Source organism: Microcebus murinus, chromosome 19 (assembly GCF_040939455.1).
Source record: "Microcebus murinus isolate Inina chromosome 19, M.murinus_Inina_mat1.0, whole genome shotgun sequence".
Taxonomy (NCBI): domain Eukaryota; kingdom Metazoa; phylum Chordata; class Mammalia; order Primates; family Cheirogaleidae; genus Microcebus; species Microcebus murinus.
The window spans coordinates 36,425,460-36,448,650 of record NC_134122.1 but is presented as its reverse complement, the minus strand read 5'-3'; the positions used below and the strand labels follow the sequence as shown (position 1 = coordinate 36,448,650).

Below are 23,191 nucleotides of genomic sequence, written 5' to 3'. Positions count from 1 at the left end.
AAACCACTGCCAGAAGGGCTGACTCGGGACAACATTCGATGACAGCCGGCCTGCAGAAGCAAGTGCTGTGGCACCTCCATCCCTATTGCTATCCCTTCTTTCACAAAGCCCTGTCTCCCTCTGTCCTGAGAACGTTTTTCTTGAGCACAGAAAAGTGAAGAAAAGCATTTCTGTTCCATATGGCACATTAGATCACCATTAGCTTTTTATGAAGATGACTGTATTTATGAGAGGTGATGATTTAATGGAATCAAATGGAACTCCTGTTGAACAAATGAAAGATGGCTGGAGTAAAATTCCAGAAGAGGTAACTGGGCAGGGGGCCAGGGTAGAGGTGTGGCCTGTGACCATCAGAGCTTCCTGGACCCAGCACAGCCACGGACACGGACACATCAGCTGGGAAGCCAGGCAGAGGCTAGTATCCTCAGGGGCTATGGGAGAAGCTTGGAGAAAGCATCAGTTGTGGAGAATCATTCAGTCAAGTAATCATTCTAGTAACATTTATCAAGAGCTTCTCATTGTCTCAGCCCTGTGCTAACCACTTCGCACATTAAACTCATTTATTAATAATTCTTGTAGGATGTTTAGATGGAGCACATGTGAAAAAAATCACAATGTGTAGGATTTCTTTCTCTTGTGCAAGGGTTGGCAAACTACAGCCAGTGAGCTGAACCTGGCCTGCCTGGCTGCTTCCCTCAACAATTTCAGTGTTAATTTGTTGAGACAGAGACCATATGGCCTGCTAATGTTTTTAGAAATTACCCCTGAAGTAGGTACTATTACTACTGACATTTTATAAGATGGTGAAACATTGGCTCAGGGAAGTAAAGTACTTTGCCCAAGATTGCACAGGAGTCAGTGATGGGGTCTGGAGACAAATGCCGACAGCCTGGCTCCAGACTGTGCCCCTAACTACTACTCTACTCTACCTCTCAATAATCATCTCTGTACAAGAATAGAAATTCATCTTTAGTGTTAAGTGACAACTTTTAAGTACCTGCCTTGTACTTAGTTATTTGGTAAGTGTAATTGTATGTGCCAAAAGTGTAGGCAGATTGCTGCTCTTAGGACATTATGATCTTAGTGAAAATCAAGAAAAATACACATAAAAACCCCTTCTTCAAGCTCAATCTTAACAAAACTTACAGTATTTCCTACCAAAAACTGGCTGGTAGGTAATTGGTAAGAAATGGTATAGGCAAGACTCCATTCAGTGTTATCCCAAACTAATTTTAGGAAGCTACAAATCCTGAGGCTGTCTGAGCTTTTCCCTGGCAAAGTCAGTGTTTTCAGGATTGAGTTGCCTTTCCTGCTAGTTTGTCACTTAATCCCCATAATCCTCTACAGAGACTGTGTCTTTTCATAACATAGAGTGCTCCTTTCAGTTATCCTAAGTTGACCAAAGAGGTCATTTTTATTCCTTTTGGGTTTAAGTCCTAACAAAGCAGTTTATTATTTGAGTATTGGGGTATGTGTGTGTGTTTAATAGTGTTAGAAAAATAAATGACTTTTATGCTCCCTTTGAAGTTTGTTGATTACTAAAGATCCAAAATTGAATAGTTTTCACAATGAAACCACTTTTTATTACGAATGGTAGAAACAGCCTCATAGCCTTGGCCTAAGGCTTAACATGCCCTCTGTTGGCCAAACATGGAATGACTGCTAAATTACAAAAAAGCTTTAAAGTTGAAAGAAATAAGGAAATACATAATATGAATGTGTTGAAAACTTTCTCTAGAGAGATGTCCAGGTTTTATGCAGAATCGTTTTTGGTTTTATGGGTGGCATTCAGGAAAAAGAGTTCTGGTTTCTATGACTGGCCGTGGAGAAGAGGGATTCTAATTTCTGTGGCTAGCCCCAGGGAAGAATGTGGCTGAGAGGCAGGAGGACAGGAGAAAGTAAGAGAAAAACTTTTGCTTCTAAGGCTGCTTCTTAGGCCCTTATCCTGGGGTACTGTTTTCTGAGCCCCAACAGTATAAAAAGCTTGGGATGAAACACGTCAGGGCCCATGTCATCTTGCACAGCGAAGATATCCATGGTGACCAGTGTGCTCCCCAAACCAATATCCTCTGCTCTGGATAAGACCCCCTGGACCTCTCACAATTTGAGGGAAGCCTCTTCCCACCACCCAGCATGATGGCATCCTGGAATTCTCCACCTCTACAATATTAATGGCAGCAATTCATGCTTCTATATACAAATCATACCAACAAAACAGATGAGGAAAAAAATCTGTGGAAACTGGTAATTATTTGAACTTGATCATAGCACAAAGTCCTTTCACATATTCATTTATTGAGTTCTACTATGGGCCTGGCATTGTCCTAGACCTTGGCAATACTACAGAGATGAATGGAACAGCAGATTGAATGCCTCCACCCTGCCTTTTGACAGCCAAGAAGCTAGAGACTGACACCAGGACCTCTGCTACAGCCAAAAAAAGAGAAAAGTTTTAACAATTCCATATCCAAGCTTGCCAGCAGAAAGGGCAGAAATCATGGTCACTAATTCAGTGTTCATTCACACAGGATTTGCCCTCCAAATCTCAAGTGCATTGCTCTGTTTGGTGAAGGTTAGGTGGCCTGTGGCACCCAGGACACAAAGTACTCCAGGGAAAGCAGATTCCCCCGAGCTTTTAGATTTCAAGCTTCTAGAATTAAGTGAGGCACACTTCAGGGAAGTCAGAAAGATAAGAAACTATTGGCCGGGCGCTGTGGCTCACGCCTGTAATCCTAGCTCTTGGGAGGCCGAGGCGGGCGGATTGCTCAAGGTCAGGAGTTCAAAACCAGCCTGAGCAAGAGCGAGACCCCGTCTCTACTATAAATAGAAAGAAATCAATTGGCCAACTGATATATATATAAAAAATTAGCCGGGCATGGTGGCACATGCCTGTAGTCCCAGCTACCAGGGAGGCTGAGGCAGAAGGATCGCTCGAGCCCAGGAGTTTGAGGTTGCTGTGAGCTAGGCTGACGCCATGGCACTCACTCTAGCCTGGGCAACAAAGCGAGACTCTGTCTCAAAAAAAAAAAAAAAAAAAAAAAAAAAAAAAAAAAAAAAGAAACTATTGGCACACTTACCAAGCAGACAATGGGAAGAGAAGTCCAAGCTAAGGAACAGCAGTGGTTAAAGAATGGGGTGCATCTGGGGCTGAGGGGAGCTGAGCTAGGTTGAGAGCAATTGGGCTTTTGGCCAAGCTTTCGTGCCCTGGGAAGCTGCTGGCAAACAACCTCACCCAGAGTCCTGAAGACCAAGGGAAGGCCAAGCCTCTGACTCCATCCTCTCAACTGATACCTCTCTTTGTCCCCTGTGGATGAGGGACAAGGGATGGAGAAAATTGAAGGAACTAAAGGAGGATGAAAATATTTGGTGGAAAGATATGAGTTAGGTTTTGGACATGGTAAGTCTGAAGTATCTTGGAGGGCATAAGTTAGAGCTATCAAGCAGTCAGTTTTAGTAGGATAAGGTACAAGAGAAAAATCTGGGTTGGATATTGAAATTTGGGAATCTTTAATGTATAGATGGTGGTTGAAACCACGGGAGTAGACAGAGCACTTTGAGAGCGTACGTAGAAGGGGAAGTGACACAAGCTTGTGACTAATTCTGGGATCCAACACCACCGAATGGATGAGGGGAGAATGGGCACTGCCAGGGGATGGAAGAGAGATAGAGAGGAGAGAAGAGAGTCGAGGAATTCAAAGAAGGAAGGGGGTTCCAGAAAGAAAAATGGGTGAAGGAAATCAAAATATTTTACTCCAAAATGTATTTCTTTGGCATATTTCGAGATGTCTGTCAGAGGACCAGCAAACAGAAATAGCCCTGCAAAGATGTCTTTTATGGGAAAAATCTATGTCTGTAAAAAATCTGCATCATGCAGCCAGGACTTCCCTTGTCCTGATGTAGGAAACATTAACTGGGAGTCTGACACCTTAAAAGTCTGAAAGAAACATTTACTATCTATTCTCTCTGAGGGCTGCTACTTGTGAGATGTCATCTGCACTACGAGACCAACTTTGTTAGCCAAGACTCCTCTTCTCTCCCTCCCATGACCTGTCTTGCCACTACAACCTGATTTATCACCAGTAACCTGTCTTTGGCCATGCTCTGAAGCATCATTCTGTAACATCAAGATGGTACATAAGCTTCTGCTCCTGTTGGGGGGTTGGGTAATCACTCTGTGATGCTCCCCGTGTACACGTTAATAAATTGTATGCCTTTTCTCATATTCTCTTAATCTGCCTATTGCGTGCTGATTTCTCAGTGAAACTTCCAAGGGCAAAGGGGAAGTTTTCCCTTTGCTCCTACACTAGTCAATAGTGGCATGCTTCAGAGAGTTCGAGAAGGACAAACTGTTGGCTTTCGCGATTAGGAGGCCACTTAGTGATCTTGGGGGGAGCAGTTTCAGTGAAATGGTAGGTCAGCAGTCTAATTTACAATGGGGGTAAGGAAGGAGAGGAAACCAGTGTGAACTATTCCTGTGAGAATATTGACTAGAAAGGAACAGAGAAAGAAGATGTGCTACCTAGAGAAGGATGCAGGATTGAGGAAGAGTTTTTTCATTTACAATAGGAGAAAGTTAGGTCAGGCACAGTGGCTCACACCTGTAATCCCAGCACTTTGGGAGTCCAAGGTGGGAGGATCGCTTGAGACCAGAAATTCAAGACCAGCCTGGGCAATATAGCGAGACACTCATCACTACAAAAAATGTTTAAAAATTAACCAAGCGTGGTGGCACATGACTGTAGTCCTACCTACTTGGGAGGCTGAGGTGGAAGGATCACTTGAGCCCAGAAGTTTGAGACTGCAGTGAGCTATAATTGCACCACTGCACTCAGCCTGAGTGACAGAGCAAGACCCTATATTTAATAATCTTAAAAAAGTGAAAAATATGTATATTCAAAAAAGTGAAAAATATGTATATAATGGGAGAAAGTGACACATAGAATATGCTATAGCAAGGAAAACAATATAGAGGGAGAGACTGAAAATACAGGAGACAGAAGCGTTAACTGATGGAGTAAGTCCTGGGAAAGAAAGGCAGCAAGAGCACAGTTGGAGGAATTAGCCCCAAACCCAGTGAAGAGAAACTTCTTAAAGCTGGGGGGCAGGGGGAGATTTTGCAGATAAAGTGAACTTGCAGGGTGAGGTGATAGGAAGTTGGAAGGAGTTCTTCATGCCTGAAAGCCTGCATTTCTCTGCACCATAAAAGCCAAGTTGCCATTTGCTGGAGGAAGAGGGGATTTCCTGGAAGGAGAAGGGGTCGTGAAAAGAATGGTAAGGTTGGGAGTAGAAACGAGAGCTGCCTAGAACACTGGCAGCATGCCCTGAGGGCACTGTGAGTCAATCATGTGTTTGTAAAGCTACCAGTTCACATGGTGGTGACTCTTGCCCAGGACAGAGCACAGGGTATTGATAGGTTAATACAAAGTTGTGAGTTTGCAGAACTCTCAGGTGCTAGAGAAGGCAGAGGGAACAAATACAGAGGGCATTCCCAAGAAAGGTGTTGAAATGGACACATAATTGGATCTTGGTAAGATAGGGGAGAAAATAAAGTCAAATGATTAGATCCCTGGGGGGAAAGCGTGAAAGGGCAAGGAATCATCAGTCTTAAGGATTTAAGACTACCTGGCTGGGCGAGGTGGCTCACGCCTGTAATCCTAGCTCTCTGGGAGGCCAAGGCAGGAGGATTGCTCAAGGTCAGGAGTTCAAAACCAGCCTGAGCAAGAGCGAGACCCCGTCTCTACTATAAATAGAAAGAAATTAATTGGCCAACTAAAAATATATATAGAAAAAATTAGCTGGGCATGGTGGCGCATGCCTGTAGTCCCAGCTACTTGGGAGGCTGAGGCAGCAGGATTGCTTGAGCCCAGGAGTTTGAAGTTGCTGTGAGCTAGGCTGACGCCATGGCACTCACTCTAGCCAGGGCAACAAGCAAGACTCTGTCTCAAAAAAAGAAAAAACAAAGGATTCAAGACTATCAACCTTAATCAGGTAAACCAGGCCTTGAGACAGAGATGGAAGGATAGAATCTAGTGATCAAAGGTTGATATATTAGAGTTAAAACTTGGGAAGCATGAGAGTTCTGGGTGCTACCAAAACTCCTTGACAGAATGTTTGCACTTTTCTCTTCCTTGCTGCCGATTCTTCTCACCTCACTCAGAATCAAGTGATTTCTTTACCCCTCTCCGGAAACAAGGCTCTCTTTAAAGAGCTTTAAATGGGAGAGTGACACAATGTGGTATAAAATGTTCAGGGCAGCATAAGGCATAAATATAAAGTTCATACAGCATAGTTTTTCATAGTGCAACACTGGATTAAATATTTATCAACAGTAGCATGGATAATAACCACTGAATGAATTCCATTCATTTAAAGTCCAACAACAAGGCTGGGCACAGTGGCTCACACCTATCATCCCAGCACTTTGGGAAGCCAAGGCGGGAGGATCTCTTGAGCCCAGGAGTTTGAGACAACCCTAGGCAACATAGCAAGGCCCTATCTCTACAAAAAATTAGCTGGGCATGGTGGTACACACCTGTAGTCCTAGCTACTCCAGAGGCTGAGGCAGGAAGATCACTTGAGCCCAGGAGTTTGAGGCTGCAGTGAGCCGTGATCATGCCACTGCACTCTAGGCTGGCTGAATAAAGCAAGACCTCATCTCAAAAAAATAAATAAAGTCCAAAATAAACATCAAACTACATTGCTTAGAGAGGGATATTCAGGTGATTAAACTTGGAAAACAAAGAAATGGTTGTCACAAAAGTAAGGATAGTGGTGACCTCTCAGAGAATTGAATCATCTTCATCAGGGAGGAGCTCATTGAGCTGGCTGTGTTCTGTTTTTCTTGATTGGGTGGAAGTTATGTGGGTATCTCCTTTATAATTATTCTTCAACTGTACCTATATGATTTTGTACTTTTTTGTTTAAATCCCAAATAAAAAGAAAACATGCATGCCATTCATGAAATGATACATATCACATTTAAAAGGTAGGGGAAAGAGATTAGAAAGTAATGCACTAATTGTGTTTGTAATATTGTGTTTCATGAGCCGGGAGATAAGTACAGTACATGAGTTTTCATGTGTTATGATCTATAATTGTTTATATGTCTAAAATATGTCTAAAATATTTAAATCAAAGTTAAAACTAAAAGAAGGTGGATGCTTCTGTTCCTATTTTCATTTCCATTATTGTTGTTATTAATAAAATATGTATTCAATAAATTAAAATCAGGAGAGGAAATTCCAAAACTGAATCAGCACTTTGAAGATCTGCCAGCACTCAAAAGTTCTGCTTGGGGAGGCGTGGCGGAAAACAACAAAACCCAGTTTACTCATCTCAGGGCCTGATGCTTGTAGGACTATTTGTTCGTGTGGCTCTTGGAGGAGCATTAAATCCCAGAGCCATACTTCCTGTTCTCAGAGAAGCCCCCACTCTGCGTGGGCAAATACCACCCATCCTGCCCTCAAATGTTCCCTGACCTGTCCCTGCAGCCCTCCCGAGAGCTGGCCTGGAAGTCCTTCCACTGAAAGCCGGGGATAGTTGCTGCCAGCAAACAACCCTGCCTTCATGGAAGGCCAGGTCCAACCCCTTCCTACTCACTCAGCAAGTTGCTGATCTTGGATCTCCCCACAGTGTGTAAACAAAACCAAATGGGAAACTACATACATTCCTAAAGGAAATAAATTCTCACCAGAAATGGAAGATGAAAACTCTAACACATTAAACAATGTAAAACTGATCGCATGTAGACCTTCCCCCTTCCTGAGCCTCTGGGGCTTCCTTCCCATTTTCTTTACACAGCCTTGCTGTAGGATGTTGGAAAAATTGTCTCTTAGCCCTGTGGTTTTCTAGGGGTGGAGGGGCCAGCTGGTCCAAGGAACTCTTTGTTAAGTTACTAAATGAACCAACCCTGGGTCTGCTCAGACTTCTTGTTCTGTAATATAATAAAATCCCTCTCCATTATGTAAACCACTTTGGTTCTGGTTTCTTTCACAGCTGAAACATTCTAATTGTCATCAGGATGGAAAGAGGCAATTTTGTAACAGGTATTTTTGAGAAAGGTAGATAAGAAGAGGCCTTCAGGGGGCCTTCTTTGGGGCAGTGCTACTCAGAGTGTGGTTCGTGCACCTGCAGCATCAGAATTGCCCTGGAGTTCGTCAGGAATGAGAATTGCAAAGGGCTTCGCACCAGACTGATCAAATCAGGTTCTCTGGGGGTGCAGCTGGACTCTGTGTTTTAACAAGGCCCCCTCCAGTGGACTGGATGCAGCTAGAATTGAAGAAACCACCGACCTGGGAGACTCCTGAGGTTGGGGGTGTCATGGTCCCCCAGAGGAAGGGCTGTGCCACCTGTTCATCTCTAACCTCCCTGAAGCTGTCCAACCTTCCAGGCCTCAGTTTCCTTTTCTGTCACAACAATGTGAGACTCTGATGAGGAACTGGGTGTGGAAATGGTTTCAAAGAGTCGCGTGGTTCCATCGTGTAATGGTTAGCACTCTGAACTCTGAAATGGTTTCAAAGGGTTAAAAGCCTTGATCCTGGGAGTCCCAGGGCTGACCCGAGCGCCCGCAGGACGCAGACATAAGGGTCAGTCCCGGCTCCGCACCCAGCCCGGTCCCGCCTGTGTGTCCTGGCGCCCGGTGGCAGACAGTCACGGTGGGGAGTCTCTGTCATTAGTAATTGAATTCAACTGCTCCTATTCTGAGTTTTGTTTTCGGATCCCTGCTCGAGTCAGTGGGGAAGGACGGCAAAGCCGAGGTGCCTGGCGGCCTGAAGGGCCATCCGCGGTCGCAGCGCTGCCTCCCTCCCGGCGGCCTCGGTCCTCCTCCAGTCACATCCTCCAGGAAAGGCTGCCCGGGCCCTCCCTGGAGGACACGAACGAGCAAGACGAGAGCGCTCGTCTCAGTCACAGGGCGCCCACGCAGCCGCGGCAGCGGTCCTCACAGCAGCATCCTAGGCCCGCTTCAGGGAGGCGGCGAAGGCGCGCCCCTGCGCTGCCTACCCAGGCGGGGGATCGGCGTTGGAGGGGGCGTGCCCGCCGGCCAGAGAGCCAATCAGAGCAGGGCAGGCCAGCAGGCCCGGCTCCCAATGGCCACTGGGACGCCGGCCAACGCGCTGCCTACTCTGCGACAGGGAGAATGTCCTGCCAATCAGGGCGGAGCCTGCAGGAGCTTAGCCAATAGTGAGAGGCGACCGGGTCAGGCCCGCGCCCCGGAGGTCGGCTAGGTGGTCCGCGAGCGGGTAGGTGCTGAGGAAGCCGCAGCCCTCCCGGCCCGCGCTCCGGCTCTCGGCCCCTCCCGCGCGGCCGGCCGCGTCATGCCAGCCGCTGCTCGGCGGTAGTGCCCGGGGACGACGCCGCCGCTCGCCTGCCCGAAGCCGCGCCCACTGCCCAGAGCCAGAGGGATGGTGGTAGTCACGGGGCGGGAGCCAGACAGCCGTCGCCCGGACGGTGCCATGTCCAGCTCCGACGCCGAAGACGACTTTCTGGAACCGGCCACCCCGACGGCCACGCAGGCGGGGCACGCGCTGCCCCTGCTGCCCCAGGAGGTACCTGGACGGACGGAGGGGGGCGTGGGGAGGGTGCGGGGCAGAGCTGACCTTGGGAGGGGAGCAGCGCGGGGCCAGGGCCGAGGTCCGGAGTCGGGCAGAGGGCGGTGCCCGAGAAGCTGTGCTTCCTCACCCGCATCCCTGTAAAATGCACCAGGTGTGTCTTCCCTGACCCTGGAGACACCTGGCCCTCCAACCCCTCCTTCCAGCACACACTGCCTGCAAGGTTGATTTGCTCCCTTCCCTATGTCCCACCTTTACCAACTAGAGGAGGGAGGGTAGGCCATGGGAGGGGGACCCTGGAGCCCCAAGAGATGATGGTGTCTTCTAGAGAATCCAAGAGGAGGCCTTGGTGGTTGCTCACACCCAGCTGCCCAGGGAATGGGACCAGGAGCCATCTGCAGATAAGGAGCTGGCCAAGTAATAAATGTGTCCATGCTCACCTGACAACCTCATGGCTTCTGCTCACTAGCTGCTGTGTTGTGATGCACCGTGGCTTCCACTGCTCTTACTTAATGTGTGTGATACTATCATGTTGAATACCTGAAATTACCCTCAAGAGAAGGGAAAAGAGGAGGGAAGGTGGGGCCTTGCTGGACACTGAAGAGTGAGTCTAGCTAAGGTAGTGCTGGATCCTGGAGCATGTGATGTGTGGAGTCCCAGGACAGTGGGCAGAGGCCCAGGGGAGCTGGGCTGGGTGAGGCTCTTGGGCAGATAGTGTTGTGTCAGGGTTGTAAGCCCTATACCCCAATGTCTTGGGAAACTTGTGAAAATGAGCAAAATTCTAGAAGTACTCTCTGCAATTGAAAAAAAAGAGACCCAGTGGTGCTATTTTTTGTATACTGTCATTGGGGAAATGATGTAGTTTGAGAGAGTGACTGCAGGCTTGAGCTCCAGGGCCAGCTCCCCCACCAATTACATTGCTCCATGTGAGCTCTAAATCTGTTTTTTTGATGACTTTTGTCCTCTCTACTTCAACCTTCTAATCTCTAATATGGAGCAAACAATTGGATTGGTATGAATATCTTTGGAAAAGGTTTAAAGAGATCCAGAAATGTAAAGTATTATTATTCCAAAACAATATTTGAGTCCTTGATATACACACAGAATGTTTTCTAAGGACCTGTAGAATAAGCAAAAGGCATTTACACATGTTCTAGGTGCAGAAGAGTAACACATACTCATACACAGAACTGTAAACACCTGTTTCATTCATTTATTCATTCATTCAATGCATTTTGGATCTTTACTGTGATCTCACAATGAGCAACGCCCTGGGTAGGTTTCCCCTAATGTATTTGTATCCTACTTTATTTCACAAAGGATTTGAAAGCTAGGAAAAGGGACTGTCTAGATAAATATACATAGACTTCCACTGGAGTGAAAGATATGTAATATTGAAAAGTATGCACTGGGATAAAATTTTAGTTGATCTGGAGGAAGTTTGTGGGAAAATTAGAGAGAACTGAAACCGACCTCATTTCTTTCAGATACAGTTTGATAGAAACCACAAGCACTGAAAGACATTTAAAAAAAATCTTGAGCATTTTAGGGGAAACCCCGAGCTTCTTAGGGCACATCTACACCATCGTTTTCTTGTTCTTCTACCAGCCCTTGCCTCCAGAACCTTAGCTGGACTGGAGACTAATCTTACTCCACAGATGAAGTAAGAGAGGACTGGTTGCCTGGAATCCTTCAACACGCATCTACTGAGCTCTGCTGTGGCAGCCCCACGATTGGCAAACAAGATGCTTTCCCTGCCCTTGGGAGGCTTGGGGCCTAGTGGAGTGTGTTGACAGAGGCCAGTAATTACCAGTGCATTGTGCTAGGTGCTACAATAGAGGAAAGCGTGGCACACCATGAAGGCACAGTGGAGGAGTATGTCATTAACTCTATCTTAGGGGCAGGCGAAGGACAATAGAGCTCACAGAGAAGGGGAACTTGAATGGAAACTTCTAGAATGAGTGGATGCTGCTAACCTATATGGTGCCTTGGTGTAAATTAGAAAAAGGCCACATAGCTGGGTTAGTAGATCACTCATCCAGGTGCCCTTATACAGTAAACAACCTATACCACCATATGGGGCAATTGCTTTGCTTTATTGGCAGAGGGAGAGTGGTAAGTGCATTTTGGACAAAGAAGACAGCGTGAGCAAGGACACAAAGGGTAAATTCAGGAAGTGGAAGGAGGACAATGAAGGCTTGAGCTCTAGAGCAGAGATAGTGGGGTTGGCGTAGAGAGACTTGACTTAAGAGCTATGAGGGGTAGAAGCGGTAGGACTTGGCAATTGATGAGTATGGGAAGAGGAAGGAGAGAGAAGATAATGTGTTCAGCCACATAGCTGGGTTAGTAGATCACTCATCCAGGTGCCCTTATACAGTAAACAACCTATACCACCATATGGGGCAATTGCTTTGCTTTATTGGCAGAGGGAGAGTGGTAAGTGCATTTTGGACAAAGAAGACAGCGTGAGCAAGGACACAAAGGGTAAATTCAGGAAGTGGAAGGAGGACAATGAAGGCTTGAGCTCTAGAGCAGAGATAGTGGGGTTGGGGTAGAGAGACTTGACTTAAGAGCTATGAGGGGTAGAAGCGGTAGGACTTGGCAATTGATGAGTATGGGAAGAGGAAGGAGAGAGAAGATAATGTGTTCAGAGGGTCCTCTGGGCTTGGGTGAGTGAGCGAATGGTTGGCACTAATCAGACTGGAGAAGACTGAAGATGGAGCAGCCCTGCCTCTCATTCCCCCCTGCCTGCCTGAGAGCCCCATGATTCCTTTCCAGTTTCCTGAGGTTGTCCCCCTTAACATTGGAGGGGCTCACTTCACTACACGCCTGTCTACCTTGCGGCGTTACGAAGATACCATGCTGGCAGCCATGTTCAGCGGGCGCCATTACATCCCCACGGACTCTGAAGGCCGGTACTTCATTGACCGAGATGGTACACACTTTGGGTATGTCTCTTGCTCTACAGTCAACTTTGTAGTCCTAGCAAATGAGTAGCCTGGGCTTGGATATGGGGCTTTGGCATTTCTGTAGTACCTAGAAGAAGAGAGAACATATTGATGGAATTTAATAAATTTGCTTGTTGAATTGGATCAAAATGCCTAGTTTCTTTGCCAAAGGAGACAAGGACAGCCAGAGAAATTCCAAATTACTCACACTGGCTGGATATAAGGAAACTGCTTCTATCCTAGGCAATTTAAAAATTTTTATTATTGTTCATTTATTTGTTTTTAAATTTATTTTTAGGTTTTTTCAATTTTTATATTTTTTAGAGATAAGGTATCACTGTGTTGCCCAGGCTGGAGTCCAGTGGCTATTCACAGATGTGATCATAGTGCACTGCAGCCTCAAACTTCTGGGCTCAAGCGATCCTCCTGCCTTAGCCTCCCAAATGGCTAAATGCATACCACTGTATCCAGCTATCCTAGGCAATTTGAGATCAGGAAGTTGTCATCTGTGTGAAGAGAAATAGGTGTGATCCCACCTAGAGGGAGGAGGAGTCTAAAACAACTTCTCAGAGAATAACTTCAGATCTAGATTCTGGGGCTCAACATTGCCATGGGGAGGTAGCATGTGGTGTAGCAATGGTTCCCAAACTTCTTTCAGTAGTATAAAACAACAACAACAAAGGTTGAGGAAGGGCTGACACAGGTTGCCATCCTTTAATTTTGCCAAGAAAAGTCTCTTTTAAAAAAAAATCCTTCTGTTCCTGTTATTTTAACACTAAAACATGAGAAAACACAATCACACACACACAAAAAAAAACCCTGCTGGGTGTGGTGGACCGTGCTCATCATCCCTGTTACTCTGGAGGCTGAGGCAGGAGGATCACTTGAGCCCAGGTTTCAAGGCTGCAGTGCGCTATGATGGCACCTGTGAGTAGCCACCACGCTCCAGTCTGGGCAACATAGTGAGACCGCATCTCTAAAAATAATGTTAATAATAACCTTTCCCAAGAAAGTACTTCTGATAATCTTACACATAAACAATTTAAAGACTTTATATCTCAGTTTCCTTGTTTATAAAATGAGAAATAATTATAGCTGCCTCACAGGCCTGTCAATGAGGATTAAATAAAGAGCCTTAGTGTGACCCCTGGCCAGGTCCTTTTCAATGTGTGTCACTAGAACTCTCTGCTCCTTCAGTCTAAGTTTGGAGATAACTAGAGAACTTACATGGTCCTTGACCTTGAATCAAATGACCAGGGAGGCAGAAACTCTAAACCACTACATCTCTGTGCTGGCTTCCAAGTAGGATTGCCCACATTGTGGGAAAAGGTCATTTTTATCCTCAGAAAGGAGCCTCAGGTCAAATAATTTGCTGTGAAGCATCTGGGTTTCCCCAGTGGGCTGTCAGCTGCCTCCAATGCTGAGAAAACAAAGTGTCACATCGCTCTGCAGAACTATAAAAAGATTCTTGTTTGCAGGCTGTTTGGGGGAGGAAAGTGCTGGCCCCAGCTGGCAGCTCCCACAGCTCTCTTAGCTGGGCTTTACCCCGGGGTTTTGATTTTTCGAGCTCACTAAGGTTTGCTGAAGATCCTCGAGTAGTAATTTTAAGAGAGACTGTAAAGAGGGGAAACAGGGTTTGACTCAAGGCTGATGTGCCTATGCCCACGTGGCACAGCAGGAGAGTGACAGAGCAGGCAAGGACATGACAGAAAGCAGGATATGGTGGCATTCATACTCAGACTGCTGGATTCCAGTGGCCTGTGATTCATCGGCAGCAGCTGAAGTTGTTGAAAGAATCATAAAATAACAGGTTCAGGGCAGTTGGTGGGATGCATTTGTCTGCTAGTGCAGCTCAGGTACCCCCAGCACCCACCATGGAGGCTGCTTGAGCCTCTACCTGGGACAGTCCCCGTCGTGATCAGCGTACCACACTTTGGTCTGAACGCTTCTGCAGAAGCCTGGACCATTGTGGGTGTGGGCTTAGAGTCAGCCACATCTGGATCTGAGCCTCTGGCAAGGCTGTTTCTAACCTCTCTGGGCCCCATTTATAAAATGGAGATAAGATAGCACACACCATATAATGTCATTGAAAGGATTAAATGGGATAACACACAAATAGTGGCTGACACAGATTAATATTAATTCTTAGTGAGTGTTCGCTGGTGTCGTATTAGGGTCACAGGCTAAGCTGTGGTTACTTTAGTAACAGCCTGATCTTAGGGTTTACTCCCTTCTACTGCTACCAGTGATGAGTCTGACTACTCTTAGCAGTAAAGAATCTGAAAAGTGAATTAGAGCTCTCTGGGAGGCCGAGGCGGGCGGATTGCTCGAGGTCGGGAGTTCGAAACCAGCCTGAGCAAGAGCGAGACCCCGTCTCTACTATAAATACAAACTAATTGGCCAGCTAATATATATAGAAAAAATTAGCCGGGCATGGTGGCTCATGCCTGTAGTCCCAGCTACTTGGGAGGCTGAGACAGAAGGATCGCTTGAGCCCAGGAGTTTGAGGTTGCTGTGAGCTAGGCTGACGCCATGGCACTCACTCTGGCCTAGGCAACAAAGTGAGACTCTGTTTCAAAAAAAAAAAAAAAAAAAAGTGAATTAGAAAGACTGAATTTTTATTTTAAGAAAATGCAATATGTAATTTTATTCAGTCCTGGAACCAACTTGTTCAGACATTATGGTTAGGCATTTAATCTTTTTCATATAGCTATAGAATAATACTGGTGGTGAGGATGAGGAACAGCTAGAACTCTTCTACATTACCTATGAGAATGTAGAAATGCTACAACCACTTTGTTAAACATACATTCATTCTGTGACTGAGCAATTCTAGTCCTAACGCTTACCAAGTGAAATTGGTGCTTGTTTCCACAAAAGGTTTTTTTTGGTATTTTGTTAGAAATAGGGTCTTGTTCTGTCACCCAGGCTGGAGTGCCTTGGAGTGATCAAGTGAGCCTTGAACTTCTAGGCCCTGGGCTCAAGTGATCCTCCTGCCTCAGCCTCCCAAGTGGCTAGGACTACAAGTGTGCACCACCATGCCCAACTAACTTTTAATTCTTTTGTAGAGACAAGGTCTCTCTATGTTGTCCAGCCTGGTCTCAAATTCCTGGCCTCAAGCAATTTTCCTGCCTTGGCCTCCCAGAGTGCTAGGATTATAGGTATGAGCCACTGTACCTGGCCCACAAAATGTTTTATACAGGAATGTTCATTGCAGCTACTCATAATAGCCAAAAACTGGAAACAACCCAAATGTCCTTCAATAGGAGAATGGGTAAATAAATTATAGTATATTCATATAGCGGTATACTACTTAATATAATCAATAATAAAAACAGGCCGGACGTGGTGGCTCACGCCTGTAATCCTAGCTCTCTGGGAGGCCGAGGCAGGCGGATTGCTCAAGGTCAGGAGTTCAAAACCAGCCTGAGCAAGAGCGAGACCCCGTCTCTACTATAAATAGAAAGAAATTAATTGGCCAACTGATATGTATATAAAAAATTAGCCGGGCATGGTGGTGCATGCCTGTAGTCCCAGCTACTCGGGAGGCTGAGGCAGAAGGATCGCTCGAGCCCAGGAGTTTGAGGTTGCTGTGAGCTAGCCTGACGCCACGGCACTCACTCTAGCCTGGACAACAAAGCGAGACTCTGTCTCAAAAAAAAAATAAAAAATAATAATAATAATAAAAACAAACAAATAATACAAAGAAATAAACTGTGTTACACATAACATAGTGGATAAATCTCAAAAGCATTATGTTGCAAGAAAGAAGCCAGGTACAAAAGCAAACATATAGTATGATTCTATTTATGTGAATTTCAAGAAAAGGCAAAACTAATTTTATTAATAGAAGGAAAAGTTAGAATGGGTGCTTCTCTAGAGATTGGGATGGGGTCCTAGGAAATCTTAAGGAGATGGAAATATTTAATAACTTGATCTAGGGGTGGTTGGGTGAGTATATTCACACTTAAAAAATAATTGAACTATACAATTAATATTTGTATATTTATTGAATTATTATTTATATTATTATTATATTATACCTCAGTTTAAAACTATATATATGTGGCTGGGCGTGGTGGCTCACGCCTGTAAATCCTAGCACTCTGGGAGGCCAAGGCGAGTGGATTGCTTGAGGTCAGGAGTTCGAAACCAGCCTGAGCAAGAGCAAGACCCTGTCTTTACTATAAATAGAAAGAAATTAATTGGCCAACTAATATATATAAAATTAGCCGGGCATGGTGGCGCATGCCTATAGTCCCAGCTACTCGGGAGGCTGAGGCAGGAGGATCGCTTGAGCCCAGGAGTTTGAGGTTGCTGTGAGCTAGGCTGACACCATACCACTCACTCTAGCCTGGGCAACAAAGCAAGACTCTGTCTCAAAAAAACCCCAAAACTATATATATGTAAAGGGGCTAGATGTTATATCTTTCCATTATATCTGTAATACCTATTAATAATATTATACCTAATAATATAATTATAGTAGTAATAATAATCATACCGATAATAGCAACTAACAACACTTATCGAGGGCTTATTCTGTACTAGGAATTTCCTAAGCACTTAATGCCCTCATAACATTATGAGATAGTCTTATTATTTTCTCCCATTTTACAGATGAGGAAGCTGAGGCACCAAGATAGGTTAACCTACCCATGGTTACACAGCTGGCAGTCTGGTTCCAGATTCTGTCCAACCACTGTGTGGCACCACGAAGGTCCATTAACTCCTTCTCACCTACCCTCTTTCCTTCCTGCTCAGAGACGTGCTGAATTTCCTACGCTCAGGGGACCTGCCTCCCTGGGAGCGTGTACGGGCTGTTTACAAAGAGGCCCAGTACTATGCCATCGGGCCCCTCCTGGAGCAGCTGGAGAACATGCAGCCACTGAAGGGTGAGAAGGTGCGCCAGGCGTTTCTGGGACTCATGCCCTATTACAAAGGTGAGGTGTCAACTGCCCGGGACAGTCGGGGTATGAGGGAAGAGGGTTGCAAGGCGTCTGTCATGTCTAGGTCTCCACCAGAACAAGTGGGTCTAGGGATAATCCAAGTACTCAAGATGGGAGAAAATGTCCTCCCTTCCTAGTCACATTGGGAAGATTCAGGTCAAGGTGGGCTCACCTTGCCTACAACAGTCAGCAAATCTTATTTCAAAGGGACAGTCCTCATCCGTTGGTTTCTTTTTGCTCTGGACAACCATGACCACCGTTTAAGTTTGTGCCCTTCATAGGCCCACTGAGTCCTTCCCCAGGAAATTCGTCTCTTCCCTTCTGCATCCTGCTGTCACTAGGACTCTCTCTGTGCGCCCTCCCTGTGCCCTGTGCCGCCCCTCCTCCCCAGTGATGGGTGCTGTGTTCACCCCTCCTAGACCATTTGGAGCGGATTGTGGAGATCGCCCGGCTGCGTGCAGTACAGCGGAAGGCCCGCTTTGCCAAGCTCAAGGTCTGCGTCTTCAAGGAGGAGATGCCCATCACCCCCTACGAGTGTCCGCTCCTCAACTCCCTGCGCTTCGAGCGGAGCGAGAGTGACGGGCAGCTCTTTGAGCACCACTGTGAAGTGGATGTGTCTTTCGGGCCCTGGGAGGCTGTGGCTGATGTTTATGACCTGTTGCACTGCCTGGACACGGACCTCTCAGCCCAGGGCCTCACCGTGGACTACCAGTGTATCGGGGTGTGTGACAAGCACCTCGTCAACCACTACTACTGCAAGCGCCCCATCTATGAGTTCAAGATCACATGGTGGTGAGTAGCCCTGTAGGCAACAGAGGCCTGTCAGGGAGGGTGTCCCGCCCCCTTGGTGAGGCTCTGGGAGTAAGATCCCTAGAGGGGCTGCTGACTGCCCCAGAGCCTGCTGAGGTGAGGACGGGGTCCTGAGGCACAGCTCCGAGGGGACCGAGGTGCAGCTCCTGTCTCCCAGCTGCACCTCAGGGTCAGGCTCAGGGCCTGTGCTCACTTGGCCTTTCCTTGAGGCATGGCAGTCTTTACTTGAGGCTGATGGGGTCTAGCTAGAGCTTGACCAGGAAGTCCAGAGTTTTGTCGCCTTCTTGACCTTACGAGAGAGTTTCTGCCCATTCTAGAGCCACATTACCAAACTGATGTAGGCGTAATCCCTTAGCCCTGTTCAAGCACCCTTACCTTGTGCGCAGCATATTGATATGAACACGGAATATGATGGGGGATTCTCCTGGGTAGCCACCCCATAGCCTCTGGCTGAAGAAGGAAGAGTTCTCTCCCAACGCACCCCTCCTCCTCCAAGGATAGTCCCCCATATTCTTAGGATGTAGAAAGACACCTTTTCCTCCTGGAACATGTTCTTCACCACCTTTTAGAGATTTAACCATAGTTGTTGAAGCCACGTACCAGGTTGGCCTTAGAAAACCACAATGTTTACAGCCCTGCCTTAGGGCCACAGCTTCTCCTACCTTCGACCAACCTTCCTTGCCTGCAGGGTATCTTCTCACAGGGCTGGAATGCAAATTTCAAAGACTCCTTTTGAAAATTTCCTAAGTCAGGTGGGCAATGCCTTCCATCTTCTGTTACCTTTGAAATGTAACATCCTTTTTAGAGGCTCAGAATACCTCCTTAGCTGCTATTTCATGTGTTAGAATCCAATTTGTGGTGAATCTCTTTGGAAGGGGACCCCCTTTTTAAACCCTGTTGCTTTATCCTGCTAGCATTCTCCTTCTAGGAGAGTGTCTATCCTGGGAACGTAAAGGAGGGGCTGGGTGAGAGGTAAGATCACAGAAAACCTCCATTATGTTTTTTTTTGTTTTTTGTTTTTTTTTTGAGACAGAGTCTCACTTTGTTGCCCAAGCTAGAGTGAGTGCCGTGGTGTCAGCCTAGCTCACAGCAACCTCAAACTCCTGGGCTCAAGCGATCCTCCTGCCTCAGCCTCCCGAGTAGCTGGGACTACAGGCATGCACCATCATGCCCAGCTAATTTTTTGTATATATATTTTTAGTTGGTCAATTAATTTCTTTCTATTTATAGTAGAGACGGGGTCTTGCTCTTGCTCAGGATGGTTTTGAACTCCTGACCTCGAGCAGTCCTCCCGCCTCAGCCTCCCAGAGTGCTGGGATTACAGGCGTGAGCCACCGTGCCCAGCCCTCCATTATGTTTTACTCCCCACATTTCAGAAAAAGATCCACAAATATTTGTTAGCACTGCATTTCCTTCTTGCCCCGTCTGCATCCTGGGCCAATAGTCAGGGTATGGACATGCATCTCCTAAAGGAGAGCTATATAATACCACTGATCAGAATGTAACATTTCTGTGCTGCATTAAGGGTATCTCTCTATAATTATTATTGTTGGGCTGTTCCTGGGTATTCTTCAAGGGAGATTTTTTGGTATGTAAAGAATTGGTGAGAGCTGGGTGTGGTGGCACTTGCCTGTAGTCCCACCTACTTGGGAAGCTGAGACAAGAGGATCACTTGAACCTAGGAGTTTGAGGCTGTAGTGTGCAATAACTGTGCCTGTGAATAGGCACATAGTGAGACCCTATCTATTAAAAAAAAAGAGAGAGAGAATATATGAAGATAGCCCCATTGGTCTCAGACCTACAGGACCAGCTAGGTGAGGTAGGGGCAAGGAGGTTGATGAAAACATCTGTGTCCATCTGAGGAAGAGAAGTCCAGGCCCTGGGACCTTGGCTGAATTCCTCTATGGGCTGGAGGGCAGTGACCCCCTAGTCTCTGTGTGGAAACAGATTTCAGGACATGGTTTTGCACTCATGTTGCACTTTTATGGGTAGAACAGAGTTAGAGACTGATGTCTAAGAGGAAAGAACAGTTGTTCATGTTCTAAGATAATGTGCTTTCTCTGTCCTTGTATACAAATAGGTGGTCTCTTTTCTGGAGCTGTTGACCCTGCTTGGAGCTTAGCTCAACAATTTGACACTTGCTTTATTCTAACAGAAAAACCTGTCATTTAGGTTGCTGTGATCAGTGTTGCCTACCGCCTAATACCTGTTTGTCTTTCGACAGTTAGTGAGGCAAACTACTGAGGAGGAAGTGCATGTCTGTAGAGAGCAGATCATTAAGCCCAGTGCTTTCAGTGACCTGGCCTTGGTCCCTTCTGCCCACCCCTGCCACAGACATCATAGTGCTTGGTTGTTTAGAGTCCATACCATTAAGACAGGGAGATACTCGTTTGCTCAAATGCGATTCTGCTCAAAAACAGGTCCTGAAGGCTTGCTCAGGGTTACTGGGATGCTGGGTAATGACACTGTCCCTGTGCCTCTTGCTGGAGACACCCCTGTTTCTCTGTCCCCCTGTGTTGTCCTCACAGTGCTATGTTTGTGGGAGACAAGGCTGGGCCAGAAGAGCAGGCAGAGGACGCTGGGCAGCCAGCTTAGAGCTCTTTCTGAATGCAGTTAAAGCATTCAGTGGCCCAATTTGGCCATTCACTGATGAGAAGCCAAGACCAGGTTAAAAAGTGTAATTGGATGTGGTGGTTTGTGGTAATGGCCTCTAAGTAAAGGGGTCATCCCTGCGGAAGTGGCTTCTCCCAGTTTGATGCCTTTCTACCTCTAAGGCCCCGAGCACAAGAAGGGTTGGGTATGGAGGAAGACTCCAAAGGGTGAAAGCATTTTCCTGATCAAAAGAAAGTATATTTTCATAGAATTCTTGTGCATAATGTCAATAAATGCCTCTCATGTTGACAAGGTACTAGATTTATTTTGCATTGAGACAGGCCAGTAGTTATCGATGAGTCAAACCTAAGTGCTTGTCTTTGGAGCTTCCCTTTTGTTTGACCTTTTTCCCTGGCACCCTGCTCACTGGTTGGGAAGGTGAAAGTTTTAGGAGATAGGACCATATTGGTGCAATGCTAGCCATAACAAAATTCAATAAAAATAAATAATCTAATAGCAACAAACAAGACTGGAACAAAACTACACTGAAACACATCCCATCCCAGGGGGAGGAATCCTTCTGGTTAATGCTCTAAATAGAAGAAAGGAATTGTCATCCAACCCCTATTCTACCTCTACCTTATTCACCAGGCATACCATGCAGAAAGCAGACAACTGTACTCTAGAAGTTTCTATTCTGTTTTCCTGGGGCTTAGGGTATTCTTGGAGCTGTCTGAGCCTTGTGCCTCAGGCTGATTAAGTGATAGAATCTTCCTATCCTGAGTGGCCACTGGAGGACTAGGAAATAGGTATTTGCAAGACACGGAGCGGGGTGGACATCTGTGTGTGATCTAGGTCTAGGCTGGATCCTGAAGAAGTTAAGACAAACAGCAACAACAAACACTACTCACACTGAGCATCTTGATCCCAGTAAGAATTTCAAGTATTGTCCTTCTGTAAACCTTCTGTCTTTATTTGATTCTAATACAAGCTATTAAGCTTTCTTGGTACTGTTTTGCTGGGGCTCTTGCATGAAGGAGGTGCCTGTCTCATGGTCCTTAAAAGAGAGAGGCTTTCTTCATCTGAAGCTGGAGTGTTGGGAGCTGGGGTGGAAGAGGCACTTTTTGGAATCCTGACAAAGCACATATATGTGTATATATTAAATGGGGAAGGGTGGGTTGGCAAGGAGTTGAGGGAGGTGGAAACAAAGATTGGGTGTAGGAATAGGCAGTCACTTCTGGTGTGTGGGAGGTCATGTGGGTCCATTGTCTTCCTTCTGTACAGTGTTGGGTTTCTGCACACAGTATAACACTTACTGTGTGGGTTCGTGTATCTGTTTGTGAGTACTTTGGTGTGTAGAGCCTCAGTACCCTTGGAGGGCATTAAAGTCAAGAACTAGAACCTGGGTGCTGTGCCTTTCTTTCTCAGAGACTTGCTCTCATCCCTTCTCTGCCCCCCCCCCACTGGCCCCCAAACACGTCTTGATTTCTGCCTAAAATGTGGTATGTTTGTGGATGTCACACTAAATAAAACAGACTCTTCCCTGAGACGAGCAGCTGAACTTCTGCCCTGACTTGAAGTTAAAGGGAGGTGGGCCCCTTCTGCAGTTGCTCTGGCTGTGGCTTTGTTTCAGGTGGGAGTGTGCCCACCCCAGCCTACATACCAGCTCTGTCCTCTTCTGTTGAGGGTTCTCTGGGGGAAGAAGAGACCACAATTGCACAGTCACTTGTGTGGCTCAGAAATATACCAGGTAGTTGTGAAAGAAATTCGTCCTTTCATATCGCTCTTTTCGAAGGGGCAATAAGTAGCTCTAAGCTTAGTGAGCCTCAGCGGTTAAGATCCTTCCTTGAGAAAAATGGACGTAAGTTGCCCTTCCTCTGAAAGCAGAGTTTGGTACCTTCTTGGCTTATGACCAGACTCAGTCAAGATGTCCCTTGGAGTCACTTCATGGATTAACCCAGAAAGGTGAGTTCTGAAGTGTTGGGTAGCTACTACACCCTCCAGTTGCTTCCTTAGATCTCTGATTATTCTGGCTTTTAAACAAAAACACTGCACCATCTGTGCCAAATGTATTCCCTGACCTAATTAACTGAGCACACAGTCACACATAGTAATAGTATACTAATAATACCTCACAAATTGAAAACTAAAGCTCATAGAGGCGTCATTCCCCTAAGAGCACATAGCTGGTAAGTGCAGAGCCGAGTTCGAGCCCAGAGCCCCTTTCTGAAGTCCTCAGGGGCATTCAGCAGCAGAGTCCTCCCTTCCTCTTGGCAGCTCAGTATCCCACCTCTGAGGCTCAGGGTTTCACCCTGTCTAACCTGTGAAGATTTTTTATTTTATT

General features: G+C 46.3%; 1 protein-coding gene across 1 annotated transcript; it reads left to right on the top strand.

The window, feature by feature from the left end:
- The first annotated feature begins 9,225 nt into the window (after positions 1-9,225).
- On the top strand, positions 9,226-23,191 carry KCTD7 (potassium channel tetramerization domain containing 7). The gene is made up of 4 exons (XM_012764083.2): positions 9,226-9,545; positions 12,327-12,496; positions 17,261-17,439; positions 17,865-23,191. Exons 1-4 carry the CDS (start codon positions 9,402-9,404, stop codon positions 18,239-18,241), a joined length of 870 nt encoding a protein of 289 aa, XP_012619537.1. The 5' UTR covers positions 9,226-9,401; the 3' UTR covers positions 18,242-23,191.